Raw genomic sequence first — 20,381 nt, 5'->3', positions numbered from 1 at the left:
GTCACCATGTGGGATGACTGTACTTGTCTCCAGTAGGCACGTGTCGAGAATATTAATTGAGACACTGGCACGTCTGTACCTTTTGGTTTTCACTTTGATAATGATTTATTAGAAAAAATCAAAGCATGATCTAGCCTAAGTACATAATTAGTAAAGCACGCGGTGAAGCCGTCTATGCCGGCAGCGAAGCTGCTGCATAGTTATGTATTACATTTTATGTTATGTATTCTTAGAATATGCGACAAAGCATATTAGCAAGAGAGAGAGAGAGTCTTATGTGCATATACATACATATGCATGCACTCGAGTCGGAATGTAAAGCGACAAAGTATTGCAGTTAACTGTAACGAAAGCATCATTGATTAACTGTTCATATTTTGGAACAGTGTTCCCTCGAGATGTGCGCATACTATGTAAAGCAACAAAGTGTTGCTGTTTAAATGTTTTTAATCATTACAGTGTTCTCCCAATATATGCACATTAGGGCGGGTCAATTTTTTTTCGCAAAAATCGTCCCCCATAATCGGAATCTACGAAGAATTCTAAGAAATTTCACCATGAAACCATGTGTCTAAAATGAATTCCTAGTCCGCGCCGTGAAGCTTAAAGATTGCACTATGAGGTACATAAGGTATTTCGAGGTATTTAAGGCATTTTAATGTATTTAAAAAAAATACGCATTTTCCAATTATGTTGGAGTCAATTCTGATTCATTTTTTTACAACAAATTTTATAATTATACCCGCTACCCATAGGGTAGAAGGGTATTATAACTTTGTGCCGTCAGGAAATGTATGTAACAGGTAGAAGGAGGCATCTCCGACCCTATAAAGTGTATATATTCAGCGTCAACAGCCGAGACGATCTAGCCATGTCCGTCTGTGTGTCTGTCCGTCCGTCCGTATGAACACCTAGATCTCAGAGACTATAAGAGATAGAGCTATAATTTTTTTTCGACAGCATTTGTTATGTTTGCACGCAGATCAAGTTTGTTTCAAATTTTGGCACGCCCACTTCCGCCCCTGCAAATCAAAAAAATCGAATAACAAGCATAATTTTAAAGCTAGAGTTACGAATTTTGGTATATACAGTAATAACTATAATAGTTATGATCCCTGAATGAAAAAATAAAATTAAATTCCGCCTTTTATCATGCCACGCCTACTTTTATTTAGTTGCTTAAAATGCCTTTGAATATATATTTCAATTTTCAGACCGATACCTTACTTCGTTAAAAAGTTACAGACGCATTGCTCCTACTTTCTTATATGTGGCTCAGTACATGGCAAGTTTGGCTCATTTTGTTGAATTAAAAAAAAAATTATAAGTTAAATAAATTTAAAAAAAAATTATAAAATTTGTTGTAAAAAAATGAATCAGAATTGACTCCAACATAATTGGAAAATGCGTATTTTTTTTTAAATACATTAAAATGCCTTAAATACCTCGAAATACCTTATGTACCTCATAGTGCAATCTTTAAGCTTCACGGCGCGGACTAGGAATTCATTTTAGACACATGGTTTCATGGTGAAATTTTCTTAGAATTCTTCGTAGATTCCGATTATGGGGGACGATTTTCAGGATTTTTTTGACAGGAACAAATTGACCCGCCCTAATGCACATACTACACTGGCAGCTTTTTGGCCGCATTCAAACGACGACGCACGATCGAATTACCACTATCGTTCGCATCGTCAGTTGATGGCGAGCGACTTTCACTCTTAAGCAGGCCATCCACAGGCGAGCATGTTGGCGAGCGTGGTACACAAGGTTATGATACAATTATACAAGGTAGTCTCGTCGGAAAATAGCTTTCGTCAGTGCGCATTCGTATTTCGACGCAAGAGGTTGTCCATGATACACTAATACAAGGTAGTCTCGTCGGCAAAAGCACTCCCTCTATAATCATAACAATGAGTGCGAGTGAAAGAATCTCAGCACAGCAGTGTGAGCGAGACGACAATGAAATGCGCATTAGCCCTTAGATGATGATATTAATATTTACGTATTTTGAAGCTAATATTAATGTCTAATTGACATATTTTTAAAATGTAAGTTGTTTATGAACAATATTAATAATATATATGAGAATTCTCTAATTCTCTAAATGTTTTAATTCTATCCGTGTCTACGGCATACATTGCAAAATGTCATTTTGCACAAGGGTTAATTGCAGGAAAAAAATTCGTCCGCAGACAACCTCTTGCGTCGAAAAACGAAAACGCACTGACGAAAGCTTTTTCCGACGAGACTACCTTGTATAATTGTATTGTTCCCGTTAATGGAGAGTTCGTCGTCAAATTCGTTCGCCAAAATGCTCGCATGAGAATGAAATCATTAAATTTTGACAACATGCTCGAACCGTCTGTTCGTTTATTCTTCTGTCTGTCTGTCTGTCCGTATGAAACACTGGATTTCAGAGACTATAAGAGATGAAACCATAATTTTTTCGACAGCATTTGTTATGCTTGTACGCATATCAAGTTTGTTACAAATGATTGCCACGCCCACTTCCGCCCCCACAAATTGACAAAACTCGAATAACAAACGCAATTAATTAAAGCTTTTTTGGTAAATACATAATATCTATTATATAATATTTCAGATTCGATAATTGGTTGAGAGCAGATAAACATTGTCGAAGTTATTATTATTAAAAAAATATTTTTTTATTGGCAAAAACGCCTTGCTTTGGTTGACGATCTAATATATTTTGCTTTCTATGGTATATTTTGAATGTTGTATATACCAAATATTGCCTTTAATATATTTTTCTTATTTTAATTTGGCTTTAAAACTATTAATAATAATAATATTCAAATTAATAACGCACTGTTTTGATTTTATTCAAAATGGGTACAGGGTATTTTACAGTCGAGTACAGTCGACTATAAATTTCTTAAATGTTTTTCATTATTATTAGATACCAAAATAAAAAATATGAATAAAATGCAGGATATCTTGTGGTTCATCTTTAAATTTAAATTAAATATTTAATCAATCAATGTATTTACTAAAATAAATATCATTACAACAATAGCATTTCAAACTTCACGCAACTTTTTACCAAAATTCGAGCGCCTAGCTATTAAAATTTAAAAAGTGTCAAGAAAAAAATATGATCACCATTAATATATAGTATTTGGGTTTTTTTTCATAAAAGCGCAAAATCTTATGTCTCAGATTTGGAAATCAGTTTTATTGTGTTAGAATTAGCGGCAATACTAATTGAAACAATTTTGCTACGGCGCTTGCTTATCAAGCTTATCTTGGGGTAGTTCCTTCATTGCTCATGTTTTGCTGAAGCTTTCAATAGTAAACTTTGAAAAAAACAGAGTTAACCTACTTATTGAAAACTGCGTGAAATGCTACCATTATGAATAATAAAAAGATAACATTTGAAATCATAGAGTAATAATATCCAATATTATTTTGTTAAAGCTAGATGTGTTAATATGTCAATAGCAAAAGAAAGGTAATAAATTTAACGAGTAAAATAAAAAAAAAATGTAGTATAAAAAATAATCTTAAGAGAAATTGCAATTAATTTTATAAGTTAATGAGTCAATATTGTTGAAAACGGCGCATATCTTTCGGATTATTTGAGTGTGTCATAGTTGTTTTGTTCAATAAAATTTGAGGCCAAATTGTTAAAATGATACGATTCCCCAAAATTTGAAGCTCATAAACGTAGAGTATATAGTAAAAGAAACTGATAAGAATCATATAAGCGGCACTGTAAAAACAATTTCAAAAAATCCAAACCTTCCTTAATAATGGTGACTATTGTCGAGTGATAACTGATAAGGCCGAAGCCATGGACTAGTATATAAGCCTTGGCCCATGGGGTTTGGGGTTCAGTGAAAAAGAAAATTTTAAGCAAAATGAATCCGATTAGTATTACGACTTTAGTATTGCTAATGTGCAGTGCTATCGGCCAAATTGAAGGCCATGGCATGATGTTGAGTCCAGTGGGTCGATCCTCACGTTGGCGCTACGATACCTCAGCTTCCAAAAACTATGATGATAATGCACTCTATTGCGGCGGCTTTTGGGTATGTACTATTTCTAACTGGTATACTAGTTATTCTGTGTCGAAAGAAAATGTAAGGAACAGACTGAGTGAGCCATCTCCGAACCAGAAGTTAGGACCCAATTGCTTAGATTGACAATACATATACATATATTGACAACGTTGACAACATATATTTCTTTTGATAAATTTTATATGTAAGTAAAATGAATTGAAATTATTTAAGACATTGTTCTTAAACCCTTACTATCGATGTACGAAATACATCTGTTGGTATGTAGTAGTATTTTTGGTATAATATATTATTCGTGGTATATTAATTTGGTATATTGCAGTATTATTTTTATATTAAATTGATATATATTGCAGTATTTTTGGTATGTTGTATTATTATTTGGTATAATAAGTTGGTATATATCAACAAAAATACCGCACTGTTTTGATTTCTTAATAGATTTGGTTATATTCGTTTGCCAAACCCTTTTGCTAAGTATTGTCGAAATCTTATTTGCAGAAACAAACAGAGAACGATGGCCAGTGTGGACTGTGTGGAGACGATTACAGTCTCAGCCAGCCGAGACCCAATGAGAACGGCGGCACATATGGTCAGGGTGTGATTGTCAACAGCTACATTGGAGTGAGCACATTCGACGTAACCGTGCAGATAACCGCAAATCATTTGGGCTACTTTAGCTTCCATTTGTGCAACTTGGATGAGGCTGGAAGTGAGTCTGAGGACTGTTTCAACCAGCATCGTTTGCTGTTTGCCGATAACAGCGATCGCTTAGATATTGGATCCACAACGGGCAGCATTGTTGCCACCTTGCAAGTGCCCAGTGGCGTCACCTGCAAGCACTGCGTTCTCCGTTGGACTTACACAGCGGGTAAGTTGTCGAGTACTATGAAAGTCTATCCATCAAATTGAACTTACCAATTCCATGCTAGGCAATAACTGGGGAGTGTGTGAGGATGGCAGCGGTGCCATGGGCTGTGGTGCCCAAGAAAACTTTAAGAACTGTGCCGACATCAGCATTCTGAGCTCCCTTCGTGCCATCATCGAGAGCTCTGTTCAGGCAGAGTTACCTGTAGCTGTTCCCGAGGAAACTGACGTCTAGAGGAAGGAACTTTCTTCCCGATCCAATCTCAACAAGTCACATTGAACAGAACTGAATTATTTTTTGTTATGAATGCAATTTTCATTTTATTCAATAAATTTATTATAATTTATGTATGTATATGTATAAACTTTTTGTTGCACGTGTAGTCGTTCATGTGGCAGGTAAGTGTGTGTGTGGGTGTGAGTATGTGTGTATGTTTGTGTGTGCGTGTGTGTGCATCTAATGAGTGGAGCCGTGTGTCCATAAAAAATGCAAATATCCTGCTGCAAATCGAGTTGTACATGAAAGTTTGTGTGAATGCATTTTGAAAGCCTCTTCCCGAAAAATATGCAACGGTCAGCACACATTTGTATTAAATATTAAATATTTATAAATATGCTATTGTATATATATATATTTATATATGTGTGTGTATGTATGTATATACTAAATATGTATGTATGTCGTAATTTGTAATTTGTTTGTTTGCTTAAAAATATGTTCACAATAACTGCTTAGTAATTACATACGTTCACACAAATGAAATACTTTGTTAATCATTTTATAATATTGATTTCTGTAGCATTCTCTTTTTTTTATATTTTTTTACAAAGCGTTCAGGTCGTTAGCAAATTATAATTCGAATGGAATTTCACTACTTGCACTCAACTTAATTTAAGAATTGTGCAATTAATTACTTAATATAAGCACATTTCAATATGCATGTAGTTAAGTATATTTGTTTAACAATCAACCAAACAAATTGCAAACAACATTGTTTTTTTTTTTTGTAACGTTTTTATTTTGTTTTGGTTTTTGTAATATAATTTTTTTTTATTTATGCTTTCTGTTTCTTTTTAAGGATTGCCTCTAGAAATTTCATCAAATTGTTTTTTGCATATATTTCGAATCTTTTTAACCCCGATCTACAATACTTAAGTAAGTACACATTTCCAGATTAAAAACTATAAAAACATCTTCAATTTGAATCTCTGCGAATCATTTACAGCAGAATTCTAGTTTCATTTTCATTTGAAATTCGAGTGTTCTTTAAAAGCATTTAAAATACAGTTGTGGTTTATATTTTTGTTTTCTTTTTTTTTTTTTTTTTTGTTTTGTTTGGGGGTCTTTGAAAAAATATATAGTACATATGTATGACTTATATCCTTCAAAATGTGGTTTCTACAATAACTTGTAAAAGCACCTTGTAAATTTTACACAAGCTTCTGCAAATTTTACTCACTTGTTCCATATTTTTCATCAATTTTTTTTTTACGTTTTTCTCATTTTTGGTTTTTTTTTATAAATAGCTAAATATTTTATTTTGCTTTCAAAAATGTAACATTATACAACACTATCTGTTTTTAATACCTGAATTTTAGAATTTTGTATCCGAAACGCCATTTTTGGTTTGAGTATATGTGAGGATGTCATCGAGATTTGTTTTCTTTTTCTTTTTGTTTACTCTCTGGTTCATTGTTTGTTCTGTTCCAGTTTTGCATCATAAAAATTTTGTTGGGTCGAAATTGTTGATTTGCCAAAAGGGGTTTTCATCTTGATTTTCATTGTATACGATTTGTATTTGAAGTATAAGTTCTCCAGTTTTTCTCTTTTTGCTGGTAGCTAAAACTAGTATGTCAAGTTCTTTTGTGGTGAATTATACATTGCGATTCTATGTTTTGCCCAATATATTAGCGGCTTGCACTTATCTTAATTGACTAATTTGAATGCCGACAGAGTTATGGAAGGAAGTATGATTGGATTATCCATCCATCCATTCAGTGTGTTCAGATTGGAATTGGAATCAGGGTTGGGTTCTATTACACTAGAGCTTGCTTGTATTTGTTACGTATTACGAGTATGATTTTAATAGAGTATTCATTGGCACAAATTCGCTATCTGAGTTCCGGTGTAGCGTGTTTAGTCGCTTATCAGTAATGCTTAGTTTTGCTTAGTTTTAAGATGTGTTCAAACCAAATACTAAATTCAGATTCTAGTATTTTTCGAAGCAACAAAAAAGATCACCAATGATTTCAGTGTGCTCGAGTTTTATGCATACTCTTTTTACTTTAATTTATAATCATTTGTTAATGCATCTCTGCAATAATTTCACACGCATAATTTGCTTATAAACTTTGTTTTATTCTTTTTTTTTTGTTTTTGATTAACATTAACACTCTAAAATGTTTTTATCATATAAAATTTTGTTTTCAACTAATTGTAGGAAACATAAAGACTAAAATAACTATAATTAAATTATAATTAAGTGCAGCTTTAAAAAGTTGTAATCAATTTATTTAATAACTAACCATTACACAAATTAAAAGAGTGTCTGTGTGGGTGTGTGTTTGTGTCTGCATTAGATCATTAACTATGGCAAAGTGAATTAAGAGACTGCGCAAAATAAAAAAAAAACAGATTCTAGCATAATTTAGGGAGAATATCTTATATCGAATATGGAGAACATTTGATACATGCATACAATTTAAAAAATAGGATAAATCAAAATTAGATTGAAAGAAAAATACAATACATTTGCACGTTTAACAGACACAACACTTCAAGTTGCACACATATAATAATACAAAGTTTCTGGCATTTCATTTTGCTTCTGCTTTTGCTTGCGAAATAATTATCGAGAATTACGCCATTGAATATTTGTTGTCAATGCTTTCAAATTTGTTTAAAGCTTGTTTAATAACTAAGTGTACAATCTAACATAAAATATGGTAGTATAATAATTATTGTTGAAAGCCAAAATGTATTTATTTAATTTACAATTAAACGCAGTCACACACTCTATTTATACAATTAAATAAGCAAAACTCCACAGAGCTACGTAATTTAAAATTAAATTTGTAAAAATAATCATAAAAAAACAATTAGAATATTGATAAATCAAGTATTGCAGCAACAGTGGAAGACAGTTTTGTGTATCATAATTTTCATTCTGTTTTAAATTGCAAATGTTTATTGCTGTTGTTGTTCGATAGACAGTTTTGCACTTGTTGTTGTGTTGTTTATTTGCTGAACGATCCGTCTAACAACTGTATATAATTATGTGTGGTATTTATATAAATTAAATTTGTTTATTCAAATTAAATAGACAACAGTGTAAAAAAGCCAGAAAATAGTACAAGAATAAAAATAATAGTAATAATGATAATAATAATAATAATTAAAATAGTAATGTACATACAATTTAAAAAAAAATGTTTCACTTTTTCCAATTGCAATTTGCCAATGAAAAAAGCTGACAATTTAAAAGCATTTTGCGGTGCGGTTTCTTTTCATTCTAAAACCGTTATGACTAATTATACAATACATCTACAATTTGTTTTGCAATATATAGATTACAATTTTCGTTAACGTTCTCAATTTAACTTTGTTTTCTTATCGTTTTGTTGTTGTTTTATACAATTCTTGTGCTAAATACACTTCAAAATTAATGTGCAATTTAAGTTAGGTTTAATGCTTATGCGCTATTTCGGTTTCGGTTTTGTGTTCTGTATGTTTGTTTTAGCTTTCGATTTCGTATTTTCTGTTGTTACGGTATTCATTTGTTTTTATTTGTTTTGCCTGTAAATTAATAACTAAATCATTATACAATGCTTCTTCTATTATGTATGTACTTCATATATATGCTTCAAAAATTCTATGTATCTTCCAACTAGTAATTTCTTTCCTTACTTTCCTTTCCTTTTGTTTTATTTTATTAAGCTGCTTAATAAATTCACTTCCTCTCAATATTTCTGTTGCTGTTCAGTTGTAGTACATATTGTAATTAAAATTTGTAATTTTTGTATCCTTTCGATTTAATATATATGTAGTTTCCTTTCTTTTCTTTATTTTCAATATAAACTATTTCTCTTGTTGCCTTTATGCATCTGATGCATGTGCTGTATCTTTCTGAATGTGGATGTATTTCTGTGTATGTGTGTGTGTGTGTATGTGTGTGCGTTGCTGCAATTATTGTTGTTTTGCTTAATTCGTTTACTAATTTTAAGTAATTTGTCACTCGCAGCTAATCAAATTCGTTTACGTCCTGATCGTCCTGACTGATCCTGTAATTCGTTAAAGCGGCATCTTACATTTTCTCACTTGTACTTGGTATCATTATCGTTTGGCTTGGTTCCATGGCTCGCCTGTGACAGACTCTGCTGTTGTTGTTGTTGCTCGGCGTATTGCAATTGCTGCTGTTGTTGGTGTTGATGTTGCTGGTGCATACCTGCCGTATAGTAACATGGAAAAACATCTATACAATGTTTTTACAATAGAAAATAAAACAAATTAAAACATGAAAAAGAAATCCTCACAAGCAAAAGTAGTCTAAAGCAAAACATCGAAATTAATTAGACTATTAAATTATTGTGGCTTAAACATTTTCTACGCAACGTTAAAAGATCAGAACAGATTACAAGTACACATTTTGGAAATCATAAGGTTTAAAGATCAAAACAGATAGAAGCACACATTTTGGAATTCAGTTTAACAGATGTTTTCAAAGCAAAAGCTTGTTACTACAATTAATCCTACTTTTCAATGTTGATTACCTGACGCCGCTGTATTCAGATTGGCGCCCAGCGTGGCTGAAGACGAGTTGGAGTCCGATTGTGGCGTGTAGACCTGATTTCCCAGCGCCTTCTGGCGTACCTCGCGTATCTTCAGCTGCAGATCTTGTTTGCGTGGAAAGACATCGATGTGTTTGGTCTGCAATCGAATACGAAATTCACACAATAAGTCGATGTATATTATCAATAGCTTATTTGCTATGCAAATACGCACCTGGAAGGCAATGGTTGCCTGTGTGGTTGGGAACATGCCGTGATCGTTGAACAGTTGCATGACCAAATTGCGACGCGTCTCCAACACTCGGCGGTGTCCCTTCTCGCTGGCATCGGAGCGTGCGCTCTGCAACGGCGTTTTGGGTGTGCGGGGGGATCGACCCGTTTGATCGGCGGTCTCGAGTTCTGCGGCAAATTGAAGATTAATTCCAGAACGGCTATCGCAATAATGTGGACTATGTGCTTTACCTCTCAGATCATTGTTAAAGTCCGCACCAAAGAAACGCTGTGTGGTTGTCGGTGGCGCCGAGGCGGGCTCATCAATCGAATCATCCTCGCCCACTGTTGTGCACAACAAAAGGATGGGGACACAAAGAAACAAGAGATTGGGATTCAATATTAGTCACACGTCCTTTCTCGGGTTAAACATTCATGACATACTCAGCTTCTGCACTGGCGGCGGCACAGCGTTCTTCTTGCGATAGTTGGTGCCATAGACGCGAGGCGAGGACGGCACTGCAATGGCGCTGGGCGATTGGCAATCCTCTGGTTTGAACTGCGGCAGAGCCCTGTACTTCTTGTCAAAGTCCACTTGCTTGAGCACGCTATAGAAGATGAGTTCAATTAGATATTCTTTTGCATTTACTCTTTACTCTCTTGCACTTACTTGTTTACTTCATCGCTCTTCTTTTTGTGGGTCACAACGGCAGGTGCCGAGGCGGGCACATTCCTCAACGGCGACTTTGAGAGTGCGCTCGGATTGTTACTGCCAGCCCCGACGATGGCCGTTGGCGTTAGCGGCAACTGCTCATCGCTGTTGGGCGTTGTGGTCGATGAGGTGGGCGTGGGCAAGGCGGAGCTGAGGCTGCTGCTATTCACATGTCCGATAATCGGCGACGAGGTGGCTCCCTCCGTCATCGTGGGCGAGTGCAGTTTGCGTCCAATGTGCTGCCCATTGCTGCCCCCCGTATACGCCACTCGCATTGCCCACATTGTTGTCCGATTTGCTTTGAGCTGTAAGGTAAAAGAACGTACGTTAGACAAACTTCTCTGAAAAAGGCAGTCAAAGACAGGTTACTCACATAAATTCTTGCGTCGCTGCAGCGGAGCACGTCCCAGTTGCGCTGGCGTCGGCGCCAACACAAACTGATGACCATCGGCATCCACATCCACATCGACATCGGTGTCCTCGGCAGCATTTGTGTCGCAACTGCTGCGCTTGCTTGCCGAATCGGGCGGTGCACTCAGATGATATGTCGCCGACTTCGGTGTGGAGGGCATTGATTTATACGACGGCGAACTGGCCGGCGGCTGCTCCTGGCTGTGCTGACTGCTGGGCGCATATCCATGCAACAACATTGCCGCTTGCGCACTAACCGGAGGCAACTGCGGCGCTCCCTGCACCCCGAGGCCACTGCTGTGCTTCTTGAAGAGGTAGCCGGGCGAAAAAAAGCGTCTTGCAGCTGCAAGTGCTCCAGGCTGGGAGTGCTCGGCTGATGCGTACGTGGCAGCATCTGATACTGTAATAGATAAGTCACGGAAACTTATAAATCAAAATTTACTTTCCTTACTTGTAAATGGATTTAAAGCAATTAAATCTCTACGACTTTAAATTTAGACTATAAACATAATTTGCTAATCATTAACTAATTTATTATCTGGTATTGCTGTTTTCATTAATCAGCTCAAAAGTATGCTGCAAACTTTATTTTTCCATAAAGAATAAATAAATTCATTCCAAACTTCAAGAACAATGCTAATATGGATTTGTTTTGTCTACGTTTTGAGTTAGAAAGATTTTAGTGTTTGCAAGAAGTAATAATATATTCAATTTAAGAAAACAATATTTAGAACCCAATTTGTCGTTTTCTACTTAAATAATTTGTAATTTATGAAAACAATACACGGAAAAAAATAAATAACTTTTAAACGAAAAAGTATTTACAAAAACCACAATAATGAAATATATTTCATTAAACTGATTTTTATTTTCGAATATTAAAAAAAAAAAAATATTGACAAATATGATTTTTATCTTATTTTATTTGTAGGTATCAGAAATAAGAGTAAAGCCTCGATTTCTCATTTAAGTATTTTATTTTCATTATATATCTAAATTTAATAATATAAAATCATCACATTCCCTGAAGTTTTTACGGATTGAAAACATATCTTAAAATTTTGATATGTAGTACTTTATAGATTTGCACTTACCGGATGACTCATGGTGAAGTACATTTTCTGCGGAGGCGCTGGACCGGCTGCACCCAGAATTTGAGCTGGTGCCGAGGCTGGAGGCGTGGCAATGCTGGCTGCCGCATGCCCCAAACTGACCGCCGCCGGGGAGTTGGGCACACAGGCTTGATGAGCTGCGGATGAGTTTGAGTTGATCATAAGAATGGTCGTTGCATCGCTGTTATTATTTTTGTTATTGTTTGGAGTTTTGTTATTGTTATTGTGACTGTTGTTGCTGCCACTGCTTGGGGCAGACTCGACAGTGGCCGTTATGGTTAGTTCATTGGCTTTATTAGTACTATGATTTGTTGGGGCCATCGCCTTGGTGAGCACAGTTAAAGTGGGCGTGGTCGTTGTTGCCGTCGTGGTCAGAATGCGTGTGTTCGCCGGCAGCGTGATCTTGTTGCACGCATTGATGCTGATGAAGGACAATGGTCGCAATGTTGCCGTCGTCGCATTGGAAACGGCAACATGTTGCTGATTGTAGCTGTTGACATCCGTGATCAGCAACATTGTTGCCGGTTGCTGTACACTTGTTGTTGATGCTGGCGTCTCTGACAACGGTTGTTGTTGTTGCTGAACACTTTCTGCAATGTCGCTGTTGTTGTCGTTGTCGTTGTCATCCTCGTCATCGTCATTGCCATGCAAAGTGTCCAACACCAGAGCATCGTACAAAATGGCGGCGCGTCCCGTTGCTTTGCTCGTCGCATCTTGCAGTGTCAACAATTTGCGTATTATCGACGTTTTCGTTGGTTGGTTGGTGTTTGAATTGTTTGTTGTAGTTGTAGTTGTTGTTGTTGCAGCAGCATTATTGAAATTATTGGAAAATTTAATAAGTTGCTCGTTACTGTTACTGATTGATGTGGCTGTTGTTGTTGTCGTTGTGATTGCTGTTGTTGTCATTGTCTTTGTCAAAGTTGTTGTTGTTGCTGTTGTTGTTATTGTTAATGGTGGTGGTGGAGTTGGTGTCAATGTTGTGGCTGATGATGTTAATGTTGTTGATGTCGGAGCTTTTGAGCTTTTGAAAAACAATGGCGGCGGTGTGTTGTGGTGTTGTTGTTGTTGTTGTTGTGTGTGTTGTTGTCGTTGCAGTTGTAGTTGTGAATGTAAAGTTTGTGCTGTTTTTGCTGTATGTTGTGTACGTATAATGGTGAAATGATTGCGCGACTGCGGCGTCGCAGTCGCAATGATCGTCGACGTCGACGCCGGCGTCGGCGTTGGCACGCGTGTAATAACTGTGGGCGGCGTTTCGACGCGACGCTGATGCAGATGCTTTAGCTGCTGATGTGGTGAATTTGCCGGCTGTAGCGGCGTCAGCGAGCGCACAATGGTGAACTGCTTGCGCTTCAAAAGCGGCGCTTGCACTTGTACTTGACTTGCATTTGAGGGAGGCGTGGGAGTTGGCGTGACCGAAGGCGCAGGCAAGGGCGTGGCTGGCTTAACAATTGTATATTGAGCAATGTCATCGAAATCTGTCGTCACACGCGCCAACTCATCCATAAACTGTTCGTCATCATCGTCATCATCATCGTCGTCCTCGTCATCTTCATCATCTTCGTCCACATACTCTTCGCCTATAAGTTCAGTTTCCAATTTGTGTTTGTGCTCATTATTTGTTTCGCTTTCGTCCTCGCTCGCATTAGCTTTCTCTTGTGTCTTTTGCTTTTCTTCGCGTTCTTTAGCTATTTTGTTACCGTTTTTTTTTTGTTTGGGTGAGATGTGATTTGAAGCGCAAGTGAGAGACATAGAAATGAACAAAGGTAAAAGCGCGGGCGATACAGAGAAAGAGGAAAAGAGACAGAGTTGATCGATTGCATGTGTTGAAGATGGTGAGCGACGTGAGGTTAGTTTATGTTCGTTGTGTGTAAGTATGGTGAGTAAGTGAGAAACAGAGAGAAAGATGTTATATGCAGAAAGTATTTTGAATACAAAATCAAGATGATTTACGGGCGAGGGGCGGGGTGGTGGTGTGGGCGTGGTTGAATTGTCATAAATTTGTCGTTGGTGTAAACAATACTATTACATAATCGTGCAACACAACAAAATCATATGGTATACTCAACAAATCATAGTATAACAAATAAAGCCAATTTGTTCGATTGTTTTATGCTAGAAAACAACAGAAGAGCTCCAACTTAAAACTGAAGAAAATAAAATTAAAACTATTCCGTTGCTTTGAGCCAGCCAGTATCTAAGAAATTTTACATAACCTTTAAGATAGACGATCCTTTTTATGAATAATATCTAAATAGACAATTTTAACAAAAATATATTATCTTTAATATTTATGATGCTTTTTATAAAAATATTATCTCTGTTTAATAAATCTCACATTTTTTCTCAATCCTTAAAATGCTTGATTTAAAGAAATAGATTTTCAGATTTAATACGACTATAATATGATTCGACTTTAAGAAAAATAGATTTACTTTTTTTAAATATACTCATCAATGATATTATAGTTTGGTAATCAAATAAATGATCTGTCCAGTTCCGTTTTTAGTTTTAAAACTACAATTATAGATTTTGTAGCCTTGTACTGTTGCTAAAGAAACAATTCACACAATTTTGATCAAATTAAAGAATATATTTCTTGGAATATTTACAGAGATGTCAGCGAGTCTATCATATTTGTAATGTCGTCATTTTAATTTAAAATATATCCGTATATAAATATATAATTTTTGCTTTTCTAATCTTATTCTTTAAGGAACATTATCAATGGACTGTCTACATTACATATTTCTCAACAAATTAACACTTAAAACTGTTGGCTAGCTCAAAGGAACAGAAGACGGAGTGAGAAGGGTAAACATACATAGTTCAATTGAAATTATTTCTATGGTAAGCTGGGTTGGAAAACTCACCTCTCACATCAGTGGGACTGCAGAGGGCATGATGGATGGGATAATGAAATTGCTTCTGGCTGTGCGCCGTTGCATTTGGCACATTGAAATTGAAGATCGCGCCGACAGCATTTGTGGGCGGTGGCGGAGCACTGATCACGCCTCCCGGGGGCGGGGCACCATTCAGTTTATAGGGCGATGGTGGCTCCTGTTTGATGTCCTCCTGCTTGATGTGAGCAGCCTGCAGTTGTTCATCCGATTTGCAACCCGTTGATGAACTGCTGCTGCCCTTGGGACTAATGGGCATTGACTTGAAGGCGCCGCCTGTTGAGAGTAGATCCGCAAAAGAAAGGAAAACAAAATTAGCAACTGTTGCTAATGGCATTAAATGGATTTAGTGCTTGCTCGCCTGTGGGTTGGAATGGTGTTACACCGATTGGATTCTTGGGACTAGTGTAGTGCGTATACATGGGCATCTGTGGATATTGCAGCATCGTGCTCTCCAGTCCCGGATGCGCCTTGATTGCCTTCGGCTTCAGCGTTATCTCACGCTCAGCGCCAGCGCCCGTTCCTGTTGCTGTCGCTGGAGCAGACATGGCCTGGCCATTGCAGGCACTCGAATGATCCTCTTGAGTGCGCTGTGAAGCAGAAGGAAAAGGATTAGCATGGAGTACAAAACCATATCAAGCACTAGCAACTTACTTGCTCCGCGTCCGCCTGCTTGCGATAGTCAAAGGGCGCCTCGTCCATGTCCAAGTCGTTGACGCGTTCGCGACATTGCAAATCCAGTTTGTTGTTGCTCGGCTGCTCATCCACTTCCACCACCAGCATTTGCTCATCCTCATCCGACTGCAGCTCGTTCTTGGGCAGCTTCACTTTGCCATTCCCATTGCTGCTCTGACTCTGCACTTGACTGCTGGCGATCGTGGTGGGCGTGTCGTCGCAGGCAATGTTATAGTTGTCAATGGTCAGTGGTATGATGTCGCCTTGCATTTCGGCTGCCTGAGCACCGCCGCTGCCGCTGCCGCCTGGCGTGGATGGACACATGTCGTCCTCCAGCGAATCGGAGCCATCCACCGACACTAGACGCTGCTTGACATCGCCGCTGCCTCCTAAAGCATTTGCCGCTGCAGCAGCGCCGCCTTTGCCACCGCCCGTCGAGGATTTGCGACGATCCTTTGAGCACCACTTCCAATCGGGATGCAGCTGAAAATGCGCATCCTTCACCGATTTGGCCAGCTCATGGTATTGTGCCTTCTGCTCGGGCTTTAGAGCGTACCACCATTCGCCAAGGATCTTGCTGACTGTGCGATTGTCCTGATTGGGATGCTTCTTGTGCACCATCTTGCGATGCTTCTTCGAGAAGATCATGAAGGCGTTCATCGGACGGCGCACCTTCTTCTCCGCTGCCTTTGCCGTCGTCGGCTGTTGCTGCTGCTGTTGTTGTTGCTGCTGCTGCTGTTGTTGCTGTTGCAGTGCACTCAGCGATTGACTGCGTCGCTTGGCTGCTGAAGTGGTTGGTGCACCTGCCACACCATCGCTGGCATCGTGACACTCGTCCAGCTTGCGTATGTTGCTGTTGTATGTGGGCAATCGCATTGCTGTTGCCGCTGTTGCTGCTGTTTTCTTGCCATTCGATGTGGTTGCTGTGACTGCTGTGCTGTTGCTGTGCGTCTCAAACACATCGTCGTCCAGCTGCTCATCCGGTTCATCAGGATCATCCGCTGTGCTAGTGGACACCACTGTTGCTGAAGCTGCTGCTGCTGCCGCCGCTGCTGCTGCTGCCTTTGCATCGTTCATGGAACAGTTGAGTGGCTTGCCTGGCGATGACAACGGCGCAGGAACAATTAGATGATTGTTGCTAGGATTTAGCGACGATTGTTGTTGCTGCTGCTGCTGTGCTGCAACTGTTGCTGGCAGTTGTGCTGTGTGCTGCGGCGACAACTGTTGCTGTTGCTGTTGGTGCTGATGCTGCATCAGCGACAGGCTGTAGTTGCTGTTGGTCGTTGTCGTCGTCACCACGGTTCCTGGAGGTGCTTTGGTCATGGCCGGCATTTGCGGCAGTAGCTTGTGCCACGGATAGCTAGCCGCATTGTAGCCTGCAAAGAGCGTAAAAAGAAAAGTTTGTTAATTTAATACATTATTCAAATGGAATCTCAATCAATAATTCTTATTTAATTGATACCCAAATAAATTTTCAAATATTTTTCAACTAAAATTGTATTATTATCCTTAAAGTTAGAAAAATTTGACTTCCTATAAGTTAATATTAAAATATACAAATAATAAATTCACAGCTGGAGAGATATAAACTAATGCTAATGTTAAATGCTTAATTTACACATGAATAAATTAGTTATTTTTATTATACTATACAATATGAGAAAAGCATCTTGAATTTGAATTTCTTTATTAAGTTTTGAAACTTTAAAATATCGTCACTAAATATTGAATTAATTTGGATTTTTTTTTAAACTGAATGAAAATATTAAAAAGCTTTTAAATTCCTTTTCTATTTCAAACTAAATATGGCTGTGGATGCTACGAAAAAGATCTAATTCATAAATAATACATTTGTTTATAAATTCTTACTTTCGAATTTTTATCTATTTTAAAGAATAAATATTTAATAACTTCTAATTTTATTTACTGAAGAAATATTTCTTCAAAAATAATGTTAGTCTCACTCATTTTCTGCTAAATTGCAGTTCTGTTTTTCTTTCATTAATGGTTTAATTATAAATACGCTTTCATTCCCTCTCTTAACTATGATGACATCAATTATCATAGCATATTATTGCAATTATTTAATTTGGGTTACGTTAATTTTTCCCTTTTTATTAGCTCACTCACTTTGTCTATTTATATCTCTCTTGCAATTAATATAGCACATATTTATAAAGTCTTCTATTATACAATTTTTGATTTGAATTCGTCTAAAATTGTCGATAACTTAATGTGATTATTTGTTTTTTTTAATCATTTCGCGTTCTATCGATACTAAATAATCGTTATCACATTAAACTAAATGCCAAAAGTGATTGCCACATTTATGATGCCAATCAAATTGACTGATTAACGGGGGAGTTGCTACAAATTGTGGCACTTACCGTTTTTTGGCAGCGGCTTGTCCTGTGCTTGTGCCACAGCGATGGGCACTGTTGCGGATGTGGGCGTGGTTGGCGGATGCGGATGCGAATGCGGATGAAACGAAACCGATGTGGGCGGCAACGGCGGCTGTTGCTGTTGTTGGGCGACGGAAACGGGCAATGAATTCTGTAGTTGCGACAGTTGTGTCGCATTCACAATGACGGGATGAAATGTCTGATGACCAGCCGTGGATACCACAACATGTTGTTGTTGTTGCTGCTGCTGCTGAGTTGGCGCTGATTGTTGCAGTTGTTGCTGGCTGCTTGAGATGCGAATTACGCTTGTGGCGTGGCCAAGGCTGCTGGGCGGCGGCGTTGGCAGCGCACTGAGATGAGCGGCAGGTGGTTGTTGTTGTTGTTGTGGCGGTGGTGCATGCATCACCAGCGAAACAGCCGTTGTTTGTGGCGGTGGCGGTGGCTGCTGATGTTGCTGCTGCTGCTGCTGATGTTGACTGCTCTCCCAGCCATTGTTGTTGTTGCTGCTGCTGTTGTTATTATTATTGGTGTTGTACAACACTGGACTTGGTGTTGTCTTCCATTTGCTGTCCAGCGGCACAGCAGCCACAACGTTCACATGCTGCTGCTGCTGATGTGGTTGCTGTTGTTGCTGCTGAGATTGATTCGCAATGGGCGTAAAGAAGTTTTGCCGATGACTGGTCACATTGACCGGGGAGTGGGGGATGGCGTTCAGCGGCGAGGCGCCGGCATGATTCACGGGTGATGTATACGATGGCGTTGCAGAGCGTGAGCTGCTCAGTGACACTGTAGAAAGAGATAGAGAGAGAGAGAGAGAGAGAAACAGAGAAAGGGTTATCATTTGGTATCGTCTGCAATTTGTTTGCATATTTGGTTTTTGTTGTTGTGTTAGCTCATTACATAAGCATTGTAAATATAATTTAGCGCCCAGCTCAAAGTCCTGGAACGCGTTCATGTCGCTGCTGCTTCCTCCTCCTGCGCCTCCAACTCCTTTGACTCCACACTCGCTGCTCACTGAATCACTTTGATTGGCATCACTTTCTGCACATATTTTGCTTCGTATTTAATTTGCTTGAAAAAGTTTTTTTTTTATTTTTTTTGTCGTCGTTGTCACATTCGTTTTGTCTGCTGCATTCGCATTGGTATTCACTATATTTTTTTGTGTTCTTTTTCTTCTTTATTTTATATTTGTTGTATTTTTTGCTTTTGCGCCGCGTTCCGCGTTCTGTTCTGTTCACTGTGCTGTCTTTTCTTGCCTTGCCTTTGACAGTTTTCAACATAAAATGCGACGACGACGTCAAAAGAATCCAACTGAGCGCGGCCAACGAAGCGACAGCATAAACTGAGCGCCGCCGACGCTACTTCGCTCTCTCAAAATCATATCAATTGCTTGCTTGCTGCTCTCTCTTGTGTTCGTTCGCTCTCGACGTCCATGTTTGTTTACCTGTTGTTTGACTGTGTGGGTGCTGCTCAACGTCTGACTGTCTGTGTGCATGTGCACGTATGCCTGTGTGTTAGTGAACGCGCGCTCTCTCAAGTGCATTTTTGTTTAGGTAAAAACGAATCAAAGGCAGGGCAAGGCAAATATAACAAGAAAAGAAGAATCTGTTGCGCTTCGCACGCAGCTCGCTTTTGTTTCGGCTGCGCTGCATTGTTCGTTTCAAGTGGCGGCGTCGACGTCGCAGCAGTGTAGCTAGCGATCTCGTCTGCAGGTGCTTTGGAATGCGTATGCGTCGCTGCTCATATCGACGCTGACGTCGACGTCGCTGCGTCTGCCTTTGCTTTTACGCTTAAATCACGCTGCGGTCACACTTTCAAGTGGCTAGCTAACGTGTTTCTTGTTGTTATTATAGTTGCTGCTGCTGCTGCTGATGTCTCTGCCGCTGCACGCACACTTCAAACAATAGCACCCCTCATCGACCACGGCCCCGAAAACACCTTAACAAAACCGACGACCTTTGTCCAAAGGTGTGTGTGTGTTTGTGTGTATATGTGAAATGGTCAGCAGCCGCATTGCCACAATAAAACTTTATGATATGCATTTTTTATAGAGAATTGGAAATGCATTGAAAGCAATGTGAAAGGTTTCGCTACACCGATTGTTTGAATGCGCTACAGAATTCTTTTTCACTGACTATTTATGGAATTTTCTATACTAATTTCCCTTCCAAGTTAATTTAAAAATACATCAGAAAAATAATGCTTATCAACAAATATAAGAGGACCTTTCATATTACTGTTTTTAATCTAGTGTATTT

The 20,381-nt window shown here is 38.4% G+C and overlaps 2 protein-coding genes across 2 annotated transcripts in view; one reads left to right on the top strand and one right to left on the bottom strand.

The window, feature by feature from the left end:
* Nucleotides 1–3,868: 3,868 nt before the first annotated feature.
* On the top strand, nt 3,869–5,235 carry LOC132787255 (uncharacterized). Its single transcript, XM_060794187.1, has 3 exons — nt 3,869–4,058; nt 4,551–4,920; nt 4,982–5,235. The coding sequence occupies exons 1-3, from the start codon at nt 3,888–3,890 to the stop codon at nt 5,149–5,151; spliced, it is 711 nt and encodes a 236-aa protein (XP_060650170.1). The 5' UTR covers nt 3,869–3,887; the 3' UTR covers nt 5,152–5,235.
* Nucleotides 5,236–6,216: 981 nt separating this feature from the next.
* Nucleotides 6,217–20,381, bottom strand: part of LOC132787254 (putative transcription factor capicua) — a 62,906-nt gene continuing 48,741 nt past the window's right edge. Inside the window, 14 exon segments of the mRNA XM_060794186.1 lie at nt 6,217–9,388; nt 9,687–9,843; nt 9,919–10,103; nt 10,167–10,259; nt 10,359–10,522; nt 10,585–10,886; nt 10,888–10,931; nt 11,000–11,365; nt 11,368–11,437; nt 12,132–12,286; nt 15,020–15,322; nt 15,408–15,636; nt 15,701–17,097; nt 18,109–18,909. Coding sequence (XP_060650169.1) covers nt 9,231–9,388; nt 9,687–9,843; nt 9,919–10,103; nt 10,167–10,259; nt 10,359–10,522; nt 10,585–10,886; nt 10,888–10,931; nt 11,000–11,365; nt 11,368–11,437; nt 12,132–12,286; nt 15,020–15,322; nt 15,408–15,636; nt 15,701–17,097; nt 18,109–18,909 — 4,424 coding nt within the window. The 3' untranslated portion in view covers nt 6,217–9,230.

The sequence above is a fragment of the Drosophila nasuta genome, chromosome 2R, assembly GCF_023558535.2.
Source record: "Drosophila nasuta strain 15112-1781.00 chromosome 2R, ASM2355853v1, whole genome shotgun sequence".
Lineage (NCBI taxonomy): Eukaryota > Metazoa > Arthropoda > Insecta > Diptera > Drosophilidae > Drosophila > Drosophila nasuta.
Note: the sequence above shows the minus strand (reverse complement) of the source record. Positions and strands in the feature narration are given on the sequence as shown.

Coding starts and splice junctions, on each gene's coding strand:
- LOC132787255 (XM_060794187.1), top strand. CDS start 3,888: ATGAATCCGATTAGTATTACGACTTTAGTATTGCTAATGTGCAGTGCT. Junction 4,059..4,550: donor TCTATTGCGGCGGCTTTTGG/GTATGTACTATT, acceptor TCTTATTTGCAG/AAACAAACAGAGAACGATGG. Junction 4,921..4,981: donor CCGTTGGACTTACACAGCGG/GTAAGTTGTCGA, acceptor ATTCCATGCTAG/GCAATAACTGGGGAGTGTGT.